Here is a 15,254-nt window from a genome sequence, read left to right on the forward strand (position 1 = left end):
GGGAAGGTCATTCCTTCGTTCTGTTCAGACCTTCAGCTGACTGGATGAGGCCCACCACATTATGGAGGGCAATCTGCTTCACTGACAATCTGCTGATTTAAACATAAATCTCATCCAAAGAACATATTCACAGAAACATCCAGAATAATGTGTAACCAAACACCCGGATGCCAGGGCCCAGCCAGGTCGATGTGTAAAATTAACCATCACACAATCTAACCAGGAACGACTATGCTCATTAGAGTGAAGCCCAAACAGTTTACCCCTAAATGAGGCCTCGGGCTCTTAGGCCCGGCCTATTGGCTCACATCCCTAAGACAAACCTGGCTCATAATCCTAACAACCTTTGCCATCTAGTTTCACAAATCTGGGCAGATGATAAATGAGGGAAGGAGATAGAGAGCGAGTACTTGCTAGAGGCAGATGCCAGAAACAGTGAGAAGAAACAGCTCACAGCCTGCCGGTGAGGAGGAGACAGAGATCTATAAAAAGTAGACAGAACTGTAAACGCTCAGCTGCTAGGGCCTTTGAATGTTGAGACAAATTGTTCGGCTCGCTTCCTGGAGAGAGGCTATAATACAGCCCAGTATAGCAACTGCTGTTCTTAATAATATACCTGGGTCTCTAAATAACAGCACACTTGGATTAGCTGTTACAAGGGGTGGGATGAAAGGAAAAGGGCAGTTTTTTCGCCCTAGCTGGATTGGCTCAGTGGTTAGAGTGTCAGCCAGGAGACGGAAGGGTCCTGGGTTTGATTCCGGTCAAGGGCACATACCTTGGTTATAGGCTTGATCCTTGGCCCTGGTCGGGCACATGCAGAAGGCAACTAATTGATGTGATTGATGTGTCTCTCTCACATAGATGTTTCTCTCTCCCTGTCTCTCCCCTCCCTTCCACTCTCTCTACAAATCAATGGAAAAATATCTTCCTCTGAGGATTAATTAAAAAAAAAAGTCAGCTTTTAAAGGGTCGGGGAGGGAGCATGATAGTCAGTAGCTGATATGCTCTTCTGCCCTCAAATGCTCACTTGTACATGGGGAATTTAGTGGGTTATTTGTTGGCTCTTTAATTTTTTTTTTTTAACAAAAAACAATCTTTATAATAGACACCTAAATACAATATGGTTTTTAAAATGAAATCATGCGTATATAGTTGTATTCATAAAAATAAGTATACTCATCAAAAAACTATACAACAATAACAGCAAATCCAAATGTAAACAAAGATATTCTTCTGAATTCCGTTTCACTGAGTATCAAAAACCACCAATCCTTTAGTCCTTTTCTTATACATTATTCTGTATCCACATTCTCTGCATCTGATTGGATCCCTGGATTTTATTTCATTTTCCACAGATATATATCATTGGCTGCTGCTTTGGAGGTTGGATGTCCTTCTGGGTGTCCATTGTTAATCCTTAGCACCAACACCTCCTAATTTTTCTTTTTTTTTTAATGAGCCATTTCCCCCTTTCAGGACAATGGTATCCTGAACCCATTTTAAAACATCTATGCATTCTATTCTCAAGCATGCAGTATGGGTGCGATTGATAGCACTCCTCCAGGGGTGGCCCTATACATTAGCAGATAGAAGCATGCTCTTTACCCTTTGACTTTGCTTCAGAGAGCAGCCTGTATCCAAGCTGGCACTGTAGTGATGCAAGGGGATGTTTGCTGGGGCTAGTGAGAAATAGAGCCTTCCTCTGTCTTCCTGCTAGGTGTCTCAGGAGGATGTGCTCTAGAACTGCTGTAGCCACTCTCCTCCTGCGGATGGGAGCCTGGAGATGCCAAGTGATGAGGGGGAGTCCTCTATCAATATTGAAGGTGAAGCCAAAGTTACAAAAGGCAGAGAGGCTGGGTCAAAACTCAACCGAAGCTGCCTTGGGATTGTAATTTATACATGCCTATGGATTTCTCCCCTCCTCCCAATTAAGCCTATATGAGCTGATTTTCAGTTCATTGCAATGAAATGATACTGACTGACATAATAGGTGAACAGACTCTTGAAAGAAGATAGAATTTTGACCAAAAAAGAATGAGTTTGATTGGTATTTCAACAACAACAACAATATTAACAATATGGACCACAGCAAAAAATGTATCAAGCACTTAGTATGCTTCAGAAACTCTGCCTACAGCTTCATTTACTCCTCATAAAAATTATACGAGTTCATTTGGGATAAAGCTCAGAAAGATTAAGTGACTTGCCTAAGGTCACCCAGCTGGGAAGTGGTGGAGCAGCTGGGCCTGATGTTCAGGAATATGTAACCTTCCTGGCAAACGGCTAAAAGACCATGGTCAGAGAGGGGCACCACTGATCGGGACAGTGACGAGGGGAGAATAGAGCAGGCAATGTTGTTCAGAGGTTTCTGGACCCAGTGGTGCACAAGGTGTAGTTGCAGCCATTACTCTCACACATACAATGTCCAAACCTGTAGAGAATTTTTATAAGAGTTTATTTTATTATTATTTTTAAAATATATTTTTGTTGATTTCAGAGATGAAGGGAGAGGGAGAGAGAGATGGAAACATCAATGATTAGAGAGAGTCATTGATTGACTGCTCTTGCACATCCCCTGCTGGGGACTGAGCCTGCAACGGGGCCCATATTTCCTTGTCTGGAATTGAACTGGGGACCCTTTAGTCCACAGGCTGATGCTCTATCCACTGAGCCAATCCAGCTGGGGCTATAAGAGTTTATTTGCGCCCAAACTGATGACATATATTGGGGAGCAAGATCTCAAATGCACCAGAGAATAACAGTTTGGCAGTTGAATTTAAGGAGGAACTAAGGAAGATTACCTGGAGGTGGGAGGAAGCGAGGTGGGATTGGATTACAGGATAATTAACAAGATTACTGGTTTGTGCTCTCTCAAGGGTTATTACCCCTTTTGAGGGATATTACTTCTGGTCTTCAAAGATGTGTTAACCTCTATGCACAAGAACAATGGACAGGGCTGGCTTCAAACCTTTTACTAAAGAAATTATAGCTTGGCAGATGTGGCTCAGTGGTTGAGCATCAACACATGCACCAAGAGGTTGCAACTTGATTCCTGGTCAGGGCAGTTGCCTGGGTTTTGGACTTAATCCCCAGCCAGAGGGCATGCAGGAGGCAACAGAGTGATGTTGATGTTTCTCTCTCATTGATGTTTCCATCTCTCCCTCTCCCTTTCACTCTCTCTAAAAATCAATAAAAGCATTTTTGAAAAAAAGAAATTATATGCTTGGACATGACTGCCCATCATGACCTACTCAGTCAGGAATTTATGTTCAGATCACCCTGTGAGATTACTGCCATAGAACCCCCTTTTTACTTGTACATATCATTACCAACTGTGCAACGGGCTGAGGGACAAGACCAGAGTGCTATGAAAAGAATGAGGGAGACAGTTTAGATCGGAAAAGCGTGCAAGTGTTTAGGTAAGACCTTTCCATGCAAGTGTGATTTAAGCAGAGGCTTGATGTTCAAATGAGCAGATACAGTCCAAGCAGAAGGAACCACACAGGGGCAAATAGATTTGCACATTTAAGGAACTGAAAGAGGACATGTGGCTGCAAAGTTAATGGGTGAGAGGTCAGAATGGGCTGGAATCTGCCTTGAGGCCACCATTAGGACTTTTCATTCTCATTTATTCATTTCCTCCTTAAACATTTCCTAAGAATCCTCCACTGGGCCAGGCCATACCCAGGGAATAGGGATATAGTGATTAACAATAATATAATGGTAATGGCTAATATTCTTTGAGTACTACCTACCATTTGCTATTAGAACTTTTGTATTTAAGCTCTTTGATGCACCAAGCCATTTAAGCCTCCCAGCAGCCCTATCCTGGGAGATTAGAAATTAAGTAACTTGGGAAACGAAGTAATTTTCAAGATCAAAGTGCCAGCAAGTGGTATCAGGCAGTCTGACTCCAGAACTCCTAGGCACTTAATATTCTTAATGTGGGGGAGTGTAGAGGTAAGGAACAAACCTGTAGGGAATTTTTAGATGACATATGCCAGAGAGCAAGAGCTCAAATACTCTAGAGAATAACTGTTTTTGCAGTGTCTCTCATGCATTTGAAATTAAGGCACATGTTGGGGTGACTCCCCTGAGCCCCTAACCACTATGATTTACTATCTCTTGCCTAAGATTGGAGGACAGTCTTCCTAGTCGTTTTAGCCACCCAAACAGTGCTTCAGATGTAGGCAGCCAGGTAAGAAGAGAATTTCTCAAATTTGGCAGAACATAAAAACTCTTGGGGGACCCGAAAACTGGTTTGGCTCAGTGGGTAGGTCTACGGAGTGAGGGGTCCCGGGTTCGATTCTGGTCAAAGGCATGTACATTGGTTGCGGACACATCCCCGGTGGGGGTTGCAGGAGTCAGCTGGTTGATGTTTCTGGCTCTCTATCCCTCTCCCTTCCTCTCTGTGAAAAATCAATAAAATATGTTAAAAAGAAAACAACAACAAAAAAACAAAAACTCTTGGGGGAGTTAAAAACCAGACCCTTCTCCTGAAGATTGTGTGTCAGTAGGTCCACCCTGGAATTTGTATTTTAGCCAGTTTGGCAAACACTGGCTTGTGCAATTCAGTTCAATGGTTTTCGCTGGGACAGACCCTCCTTTGGAGCTTTGCTACTTTTCTAGTTGCCTGTCCCCTTGTGCCAACTGCCTCGCCGCCGTTCTGAGCATCAGTTTCCCCTTCTGACAAATGAGGGAGATGCCACAGCACCATTGTCCACGGCTGTTGTGTGGATTAAGTGCTCTGCTCCCAAAGTGCTTGGAGCAGGGTCTGATTTGGAGTGAGCGATGCTGATAATGGGACGGTGTGATGATGATGACAGGGAAGCTGAAGACGCCTGGTGATTAATTGTTATAGATTCCAGCTGCTTAGAGGACTGTCTCCCAAATGGTGCATGGGTCAAGCTTATCGGCGCCTCTCTGGGCACTCCATATTTTTATTGGTTAAACCTGCCAACCCTCCCTGTAGGCTCCCAGCCTGAGCCCAAAGACACTCTTCTAAGCACTCGGAGGCCTCCGCTCGCCAGGCGCCCCAGTCCATCCCAGAGGGGCCGCTCAAGCTTCTGCCCGCCCAGGCAGCACTAGCGGCGCCCCGAGCAACCAAGGCCTGCGAGCGCCCCGCCCCGTCTCGCCCCTCCCGCCTCGAAGGCTCCGCCCCCAGAGGGCCAGGCCCTGCGGGCAGTTGGGCGGTGAGAAGTGGCGCCGCTCCCTCCCACGCACTGCACTCCGGTGGGACCAGGAACCCGCTCGCCATGTCCGCAGCGGAGGCGGGGGGTGTTTTCCGCAGAGCCCAGGGCAGGACCCTGGACGCGTTTCCCGCAGGTACTCGGGGAGGGGAGGACTTCGGGCTGCGGAACCTTCCGCCGGGGGAACCTTCTGTGTGGGCGCGCGCACCTCCAGCCGGACCCCCATCGGGGCCGCAGTCGGTGTCGGGGACCAAAATAAGGTCCGCACAGCCGGCGCGGAAAGGCTTCCTCGGTCGCCATGGAGACGCGAGTGGCCGCGCGAGGAGGCCGGTGCTGGAGCTTTTTCCCTGGCCTCCACCTAACTTCCCTGAGAGCAGAGTAAGGCGGCAAAGCAGTTCACAGGAGCGAGGGCTCGCTCTCCGGTTGGGTTTGGTTTTCCACGCCTTGTCTAGGACCCGTTGCTCGGCAAGTTTTGGCCTCAGTTCCCCCATCTGTAAAACGGGAACAGTAACAGAAGTTCCGTGTGGCACTCGACAAGCGGCTGGTGCACGTTAGATGTCGTTACTTTTATTGTCGTCGTTCACCACGACGTGTTTCATACGCTGCAATCACGGTTATTTACTATAATATGAGTCATCCACAAAATGTTCGCCGTGCCCGGCAGAGAGGCAAGGCAGTCAAGGTTCGTGGCAGAATTAAACGCTTGGACTTTGGATGTAGGTGATCTGCTCGCAGTAAAAAATGGGTTGGTGAAGATTCTGATAGGTAACAGATTAACCGGATTATTCTTTTTAACAGATTGAAACTTGTTTTTGAAACCCAGTGCCTGACACAGACTAGCTGCTAAAGTGAATGTTAGCCTCAGAGCTGGAAGACGAGAGGGAAGTCTGTCCCTGGTTCCTTGGTTCGTTCTCTCGGTGGCATTTTGCTTCCTGGAGTCAGATTCCTTCCCTTGCACTCGCCAGTTTTGTAACCCAAGGGGAGCCACGGGTGCCCTGCTGGATCTGCTGGTGCTCATCTTTCTTCCTTCGTGCTCCATTCTTTCCTGGGCCTAGGTAGGTTAAGGTGACCAGCCGTCCCGCTTTTGGCGGGACAGTCCCGATTTTTAACAATTTGTCCCGCAAGTCCTGAATCTTTCCAAAAATCGGGACTTTTTTTTTTTTTTTTTTTTTTTTTTTTAAACGCCGCGGGACGTGGGATAAATTGTTAAAAATCGGGCCATCTGGTCACCTTAGCCTAGGTCTCCTGCCAAACTAGTTTTCTTTTAAGATTTTTATTGATTTCTTAGAGAGGCAAGCAGAGAGAGGGAGAGAGAAGCATCGATATGAGAGCAGAACATCACACACACCCTACTGGGGATTGAGCCACAACACCGCATAGGCCCTGACCAGGAATGGAATTGGCAGCCTTTTGGTGCACGGGGACAACACTCAACCACCTGAGTCACACCGGCCAGGGCCACACTGGCTTTCTTCTTCTTCTTTTTTACACTGGTTTTCTTGAACTGCATTTTTAAAAGAGCCAATTGCAGCATCGTTTTCTCTTCAGGACCTTGGCACTTGCTCTTTCCCTGCTACCATGGCTAATAGCCTGGCTCTTTCTCAATCTTCACATCTTATTTAAAGTTATTTCTCTGACAGATTTTCCCTGGCTACTCTGTCTAAAGTAGGTTTCTCCTGTAATTCTGTCCTAAAACCTTGTTCTTTTCTTTTTTTTGCAGCTCCTGTTGGGGAGTGGCGAGATTCTGGAAGAGCACATGGGGGCCAGGAATATAGCTGTAGTATATTTGGGAAACTCAATCTGCTGTAGTGCCCATTCTCTAAATATTTTAATATGCCTTTTTTTGCCCATCATAAGATTTTTGAGGTTTATCTATTTTTAATAATAAAAGGCATGCTAATAAGACCAGACAGTCGAACAAACTTCTGGACATCATTTCAGATGTTCTTCCAGATGAAGCCATGGCCATAGGGGCAGTGGGAGAGGCAGTGGCAGGGGCGATCAGGCAGGCAGGTTAGCAGTGAGGGGCAATCAGGCAGGCAGGCAGGTGGTTAGGGGCCATCAGGCAGTCAAACAGAGGGGTTAAGAGCCAGTAGTCCCAGATTGTGAGAGGGATGTCTGACCACTGGTTTAGGCCTGATTCCACTGCAGGATTGGGCCTATCCTGGCAGATGGATATCCCCCAAGGGGTCCTGGATTGCAAGAGGGTGCAAGCCGGGCTGAGGGACAACCCCTCCTCCCGTGCACAAATTTTGTGCACTGGGCCTCTAATATTGATATAAGTAGCTCTAGTTCACCAATTTTCCTGCTGCACAATATTCTATTGTATAAAAATATACTCTATGCATTCTGTTGCTGGATATGCTGAGTATCTTTGTCCCTCTGAATCTCCACTGTGCTCCAGGATGTTGGCCTCTCTGGGCTTCAGAGGCTCCTGATCCTCTGGCTTTCCACTGGCGTCAGCCAATGGGGAGTCCCCACCAGAGAGCTGAGGAAGGGGGAACCAAAATCAGGGTGTTCATTCCCCCAGTTTACTCCCTGTGGACTTGCTTTGAGCTAGTTATATCCCCCGCTTGAAGTTCATTGCTTTCAAGATTGCATTTTCGTTGGGTCTTGGTTTTCAGATTTGGGTAACCACTCACTTCCTCCTTTCAGATGTAGGGGAGGCGGCAGCTCTGCTTTTCTATCTTTGGGCTACCAAATTGTCTTTTGTAGTTTTTCTACACTCGGCTCATCCCAAATAATCTACTTTTAATCCCTCCTTTAATTTTCCTAATTTTTAGTATGCCAGCTATTCCCTGATATAATGGACATTGAGTTGTTTATGTTTTTCACTCTTGGTAACATTGCCGTTAGGAACTTTAAAAAAAAAAAATTCTTTATTGTTTAAAGTCTTACATATGTCTCCTTTTTCTCCCATTGACCTCTTCCCGGTGGTTCCCACCCCCCAGTTAGGAACATTTTTGTACAAATCTTCTTGTGGATACGTGGGGAAATTTCTCCAGGGCATATATCCAGGAGCGAAATTCTGGGTTATAAGGTATAATCACCCCCAGCTTTACCATAAATTGCCTTCCAAAGCCCTGGCACCAATTGATATATCCACCAGCAGTGAATGAGAGAGTTTCTTGTTACTCTTTTCGGTATCTCTTTTCAGTTCAAGATGTGTTTATTAGGTTCCTATTGCATTCTTTAGTATCTTGTGGAGAGTAGAAAAAGAAGGGGTGGGGGGGGGGGGAGAAAGGCAACTACATGCCCTCAGGGACTCATAGTCTAGGCACAGAGCTGTGGCACAAAAAATAATTCTTCTCAACTGGTGGACTTGTGGGCCTCTGCAGTGGGAGGAGTTGGGTTGTTAAGCGTTGGTCTTGGCTGATGTTGGGTCTGTTAACTAAAATCACAGAATAAGGAATAGGGTCAGATTTGATGGGATTGATTTGGGAAGTGATGACTTTGAGGTGCCACCAGGAAATATGATGGAACTTGTGGGGCATAGTACACAGCTGAGGATGAAGGTGTGGGTTCCACCGCAGAGAGGAGATAGTAATGCTGTAGGAGTCACTGACATTGCTAAGGGGAAAGTGTGGAGTAGTGGACAGTATTTGTCTCTGTGTGTGTAGTCTTAGGATATGCCAGTGCTTAGGGGGCAGGAAGAAGAAAAGGTACACTGAAGGACTCGGAGCAGAAAACAACCAGAAATTTTGCAAGAGAAAACCAGGAGCAGAGGATGGCAGGTTTGATTGTCACCTTGAGGAGAACAATTTCAGTAGAGCTCTAGGGTAGGGGTGTCGAACTCAATCAGAGAAGGGGCCAAAATCTAAAATCCAGCCTAAATCACGGGCCGAATGGTTTACTGAACAGTCATAAACTGTCATTGTGATGGAAACGCAGCGGAGTGCAGTGATGACAGCGCGGTGCGGGCCACATTGCAAGGCCTGGCGGGACGGATTTGGCCCACGGGCCTTGTGTTTGACACATGTGCTCTAGGGGGACACCTGTACACAGTGTCTGGGGAGTGGCAGAGAGTGAGAATGTGAAATCAGTGAGGGTAGGATTCTGTTTGGAGCCATTTGGTGATGCAAGGTAGACCTAGGCCAGTAGCAGCTTAAGGGAGGAGCAATGCTGAAGGAAGGCTGAAATAGTAATAATGATAAGAAAATAGGAGCATCTAACATTTATCAGGTGTTTCTGGCAGCCAGGCACTGTACTCAGGGTTGTATAGATTATGTCATGTAATCTCCAAAACAGTTCTATTTAGGTAACTATTATGATTATCCTCTTTTTACAATGGAAAAAACACACACACACACAAAAACACAAGCTCAAAGATTAGGCAACTTGCCCAAGGTCACATAATTGGTATGAGATAGATATAAGGTTGAAAATGCAAAATCAGAATAATTGTTGGAGAGAGATAGCTGTGGAGATGGAATCAAGGGCTTGTGAAGAGGGGTTGACTCTGGGATCAAATGTACTTTTCAACCATCTCTCCATCCTTCTGTCTGTCTGTCTTTCCAACTGTTTGTCCATCCATCTGTGTACCAGGCCATCCATCCACTATTCACCATATGTCCATCTCTTCATTCGGTCTGTCTATCCACCTATCATTCATTTGCCCACTGAGCACTTGCCTTGCCCCAGCCATGGTGCTGGATGCCAGAGTGCAGTGAGTGAAAAACAGTTGTGATTCTTCTGGCACATAGCTACTTGGAAAGCCTGACATTAACCTGCCACTCACACGAACCAGTGGAAATTCCAATTGTGGCAAATGCCAGAGAAGTGAGGGATTGGTTCCATGAGAGCCTCTCACTGGAGCATTAGTAAGGACCTTTAGGGAGGGCTTCCTCGAGGAAGGGATGTATCATCTGATTGCTGAAGGACGATTAGGAGTTAACTAGGTCCTGAAAGGAGGGCAGACCTTTGTGGCCATCGGCAGAGCAAGTTTGAAAGTCTGGCATGGTGGGACTGGAAAGGGAAGGATGAGGGAAGAAAGCCATTGAGTGTGGAGCAGTGTGGTATGGGCGGGCACTGGAGAGTGAGGTGGGGGTAGTTGGATTTGTTTTTGCCTAATAGCATCAAAGGGTTTTAAGCGGTAGGTGTGAAAAAAACAGGGACACATAATCAGATGACCATTTTGAAAAGGATGGCTGCAGCAGTGGCAACAAAAGCATTTCTACTTACGAGAAACTTGGGTGCAATCTGGTTGGGAGCTGGAGCTCAAGTACTCGTCTAGGAGCATCATTTCCGTAGACCACACTGTTTATTTTCTGTAACTGGAGGTGCGTGTGGTCGTGGTGGGGGGCTTCCAATGAGATGATGAGAGTGCTGAGGTGTTGAACCTCCGTAGCCTTTTGGAGCGGCCACAAGACTGCCAGTAAGACCAGAGAACAAGAGTTGTTGGTCTGGAAAAGAATGGGGCTGACAGAGAGAGACTTAGAAGTTGATGAGATAAGAAGAGGGAACATGGCCCTGGACTTCTCTAGAAGTGGGGCTTGCACTTGGTCTCCCCTGTGAGCTGAGCAGTCCCGGTGGGCATGCCCTGTATGGATCATACAGCACAGGGCTTTAGAGGCTCATCCTTGAAGGCTTAGGTGTGGAATCCCTAGTCTTGGTTTACTTCACTAGGTGCTGAATCCCTAATTCACCCCTAAGCTGCCTCTGATGCTGTCATTGACTTTCCTTGGGTTCTAGTTCCCTGTTAGCATTTATGTTGACTTTGAAAGATGCCTGAAAAGTTCATTGTTCATCCAGGTTCTGCTGGAACAAGCATGTCAAACTCAGGCTAATGGGGCCAAATACACAGGTTTAAGTTTATGTGGGCCGCAAAAAACAAAGCTTCAATTTTCATAGAAACATAGGTGTATTTCAGTAGAGACATGCTGAATACAAAGGGCTGAAATAAATGAGTAATCGTTAACATAAAATAATAGAACATCTTAATAAAAATATTTTTCTTGAACATTAACTTACCAGACACTGAAAAACTGCACAAATTAATAAGTGTAACACAAATCTATTTTTCTTGTTCTCCAAAAGCAAAATATTTCCTATTGCACACACCAAACAAGTCAGTTCAAGACTAATGACTTGACAATCAAGGCTGTTAAAATATTTGTTGCTAATATTAGTGGAGAGAAATGGTGTGCCTGCGCGTAAGGCATGTAAGGGAAATGAATGCAACACGATTATACTAATCAGTCATTAGCGAACATTGTAGTTCATTATTAACAATTATGTATAACAGGATATTGTAAAAATTACAAAGTTTTTATTACAACGTTTCTTACATACCATTTTATAGGTTGGGTCACAAAAATATTTATTGTGAGTTGCATGCGGCCTATCGGCTGCAAGTTTGACATGCTTGTGCTAGAAGGTAGAACCTTGAGCTGGTAGAGTTGCCCCAAGGGCAGGCCTAGAAGAGAAAGGGAAGGAACTGGCTTCTCCCATCAAACACATTCAATTAACTTAAGCAACAGTACCTAACATCATATCCCTGACAACTCTCATGCACTACTAGAAGCCCCTTCTAGAATTAGCAGTTAAACAGTTGGTTTCTCAAGTGAAGTCTGGCAAGTGAATGAAAGAGCACTGTCTTTGTCTGTTTGAGCTGCTGTAACAAAATACTATAGACTGAGTGGTTTATAAACAGCAGGAATTCTAGCTCACTGTTCTGGATGCTGGAAGTCCAAGATCAAGGCACCTGCAGATTCAGTGTCTGGTGAGAACCCTATTATGGTTCATAGAGGGCTGTCTTCTCGCTGTGACCGAAGGATGAAGGAACTCTCTGAGGGTATCTTTTGTAAGGGCAGTAACCCCATTACTAAGCCCTCAAGACCTAAGGGGGCTTAGTAATCTCCCAAAGGCCCCCACTACCAGATAACATCACATTGGGAGTTAGGTTTCAACCTAAGAATTCAAGGGAGGGGGACACAGATATTCAGCTTCTAGCAAGTACTTTACTAGGTATACTGGTTAATAATGTCAGATTTTGTAATCAAAGAAAGCATGATAATTTCAAAAGAAACATCAAAAGTATTTATTCAAAGTAATGTACATCACCAGCTACACATTTCCCCCATCTTTTAGGTAGTTTGTGGATACTGTCCCAATAGAACATTTCTTGTTTTGAGGCAAACCATTTGGAGACCCAGTTTTCTATTTCTTTGTATGTTTTGAAGTGCTGCTCAGAAAGTGTGTATGCCATCAATCGGAACAAGTGGTAATGTGAGGGAGCAAGATTTGGTGAATACACAGGGTGAGTTAATACTTCCCAGGCAAGATCTGTTAATGTGTTTAACTGGTTTTGTAGTGTGTGATGGTGCATCATCATGAAGCAAAATTACTTTGCCGTGTCTTTTGGTACATTCTGGTCATTTCACGATCAAAGCATGGTTTAAATTGATTATTTGTTGTCAGTAGCAATCAGTATTAACACTTTCACCTGGTTTTAGAAGCTCATAATACACCACACCTTTCTGATCCCACCAAACGCAAAGCATTGTCTTCTTTCTGAAGCCATTTGGCCTTTCAGTCGATGTTGATGGTTGACCTGGATCAACCCATGATTTTGTGCATTTGGGATTCTCAAAATAAATCCACTTTTCATTGCAGTCACAACTTGATGAAAAAAAGACTTTCTTTCATGACATTGAAGCAACATTTTACTGATGACTTTTCGGTTTTCCATTTGTCTTTCGTTCAGTTGATATGGCACCCATTTTCCTTCCTTTAAAATCTTTCCCAATTCTTGTAAACAATAGGAAATTGTTTGCTGAGCCACATTTAATCTTTCTGCAAGTTGTTTTTGAGTTCGACATACATCTTCATCCAATAATGTTTGTAATTGTTGGTCTTCAAACTTTTTTAGTTAATCTGGACGTTCTTTGTCTTTTACATAGAAATCATCACTTTTAAAATGTCTAAACCAGCGTTCACAAGTATCTTGAGATGGAGCATGTTCACCATAAGCTTCCTGAAGTATTCAGCAGCACCTTTCTTCAAAATAAAGTAATGAATTAAAACTTCCCACAAATGCTCTTTTTTTTGGCATGAAATTCAACATTTTTAAGTGTAAAAATATCTATGATGTTAACACCTCCAGCAAATTTGACATTTGAAGTTTTGAAGCTTGTTGTCAATACAACAAAATAGCATTCATATCAAATCACACACACACACACACACACACACATATATATATATATATATATATATATATATATATATCAACATATGTAACTCTATTGAAAAAAATCCGCATTATTAACCGATACACCTAGTACCCCCCCCACCCCACTTCATGATTTACATAAATAACAATATTCCCAGGCATTTCTTTCCACATTATTATAGGTGAAACTTGGCTTCAGTCATCCATTTCCTGTTAACATCATCTGCTAGGCTCTTCCAACAGATGTTTACAAAAAGTAAATGGCACATGTTACACCTGAGAAGGCTCACATTCCTCCGGCATGTTTAAATATTAATTTTAATCAGGCAAATTGGTAATTATATTTCCTTGGCACACATCCTCATTAAGACCACTTTCTCCTAGCAAATCACTGTCTTTCTGAAAAGTTTACAACATATGTTTTGAAGAAATGATCAAAGAGAAATATCGAGATAAAATAAGTTTTAAAAATTATCTATATTTAATTGTTTTCCAGTCCTAACCTGGTTTTCCAGTGTTATGGAATTTTTGGACTGGAACCCGGATTCTTTGTCCGCCAGAATCAAAGAATGAATCCACGGACAGAAAGTGGTATAGCAAAGGTGGAGCTTTATTGAAGAGCAAGAACAGACTCCCACGTGGAGAGAGGGAAAGAGTCCCACAGGGTGGACTCCCACATGGGGAGGGGGAGAGGGTCCCACTGAGTTCCTCTTCCAAAGGGCTTATAAAGGCTGCAGAGCCTGGTGCCTTGATATTCCCTCTGATTGGTCACTATTCTCTTGGACTGGTTACTATAGTAACTCCTGGGCTCAAAGGTTATACCTCACATGGGACATGTGAAGTTCTTCACATACCCCCCCCCAGCCCCCCTTCCTTACTGTTTTCCTATTCCCTTTGAGTTTTCTTCTCCCTCCGGATGAAGGGCTTCCTTCTCTATATTTTGTAAATATAGACATTTTGCTGTTCCCAGCTCCCTCATTCTTTAAAAATGTACCTGTTGCAGCTTTCCAGCTCCTTCATTCTATGGAAATATACCTTCTGCTGCTCTGCAGCCCTGTGCTTCCTCCATGGTCCTGTTAACGAAAAAAACCATTGAAACCTGTAAAGAATTTTTTTATGAGTTTATTTGAGCCAAAACTGTCGACATGTGCCGGGAAGCAGAACCTCAACGGATTGAGATAATGCTCCGAAGAATGGTGGGTTACATTTCTCTATTTATACACTGAAATCAAAGGAGGGACATAGGTGGGTTACATTAAATCCATTGGTGATGGAGTAAGGAGGCGGAAGAAAGCAAAGCTGTGGGAAACTCCTGGGATTGGATAAAAAGTAAAATGATGGAGGTGTACTCAGTTGAGTACAGGAACAATTAACATGATAAAGAAGGAATTTGAGGCATCAGTCCTGGTGCCCACCACATTTGGTTGTTCCCCAGGGGCTCCGGGAAAAAGGGAAGTTACAAGTTACCCAAACATCTCACAGATACGTTATCTTAGAGGCAAAAAAGGCAAACGGGCTCAGTAAAAAGATCAAAGTTGATCTTTGGGAAAATATCTGGGACATGACTACCTACTATAACCTGTTAGATATTAAATTTTTCAAACCATCTTTTGTGGTTATCTTAGGTCTCAGGGTTTGCAAGACTGCCACGCAGGCCTTCCCTGAGCTTGTCAGGTTAGCATGTGGCTTTTTTCTTTCACAGTCCCCTTAATTTCCAAAATTTCTAAACCTGTCCTATTTCACCCCCAAAATTCCTGTTTCACCAGGTCACTTTACTGCCAGGATATTTCCTCCCCCTTAGAGAATGGGGTTTTCTTAAAAAGGTTCGTTACTTCCCCGGACATTGAAACCTCAGCAGCTGATTGGGAGGAACCGAATCGTATTTAATCCTG

General features: G+C 44.3%; 1 protein-coding gene and 1 pseudogene across 2 annotated transcripts in view; one reads left to right on the plus strand and one right to left on the minus strand.

The window, feature by feature from the left end:
• Window positions 1-1,130: 1,130 nt before the first annotated feature.
• On the minus strand, window positions 1,131-1,423 carry LOC118703268 (annotated as a pseudogene).
• A 3,722-nt stretch (window positions 1,424-5,145) lies between these two features.
• CPPED1 (calcineurin like phosphoesterase domain containing 1) overlaps window positions 5,146-15,254 on the plus strand; it is a 103,100-nt gene continuing 92,991 nt past the window's right edge. Inside the window, exon 1 of one of the 2 annotated variants that reach the window (XM_036409801.2) lies at window positions 5,146-5,325. In XM_036409801.2, coding sequence (XP_036265694.1) covers window positions 5,256-5,325 — 70 coding nt within the window. In that variant the 5' untranslated portion in view covers window positions 5,146-5,255. The remainder of the gene's footprint in view (window positions 5,326-15,254) is intronic. The other variant, XM_036409799.2, reaches the window with a different exon arrangement.

Source organism: Pipistrellus kuhlii, unplaced genomic scaffold (genome assembly GCF_014108245.1).
Source record: "Pipistrellus kuhlii isolate mPipKuh1 unplaced genomic scaffold, mPipKuh1.p scaffold_m20_p_4, whole genome shotgun sequence".
Lineage (NCBI taxonomy): Eukaryota > Metazoa > Chordata > Mammalia > Chiroptera > Vespertilionidae > Pipistrellus > Pipistrellus kuhlii.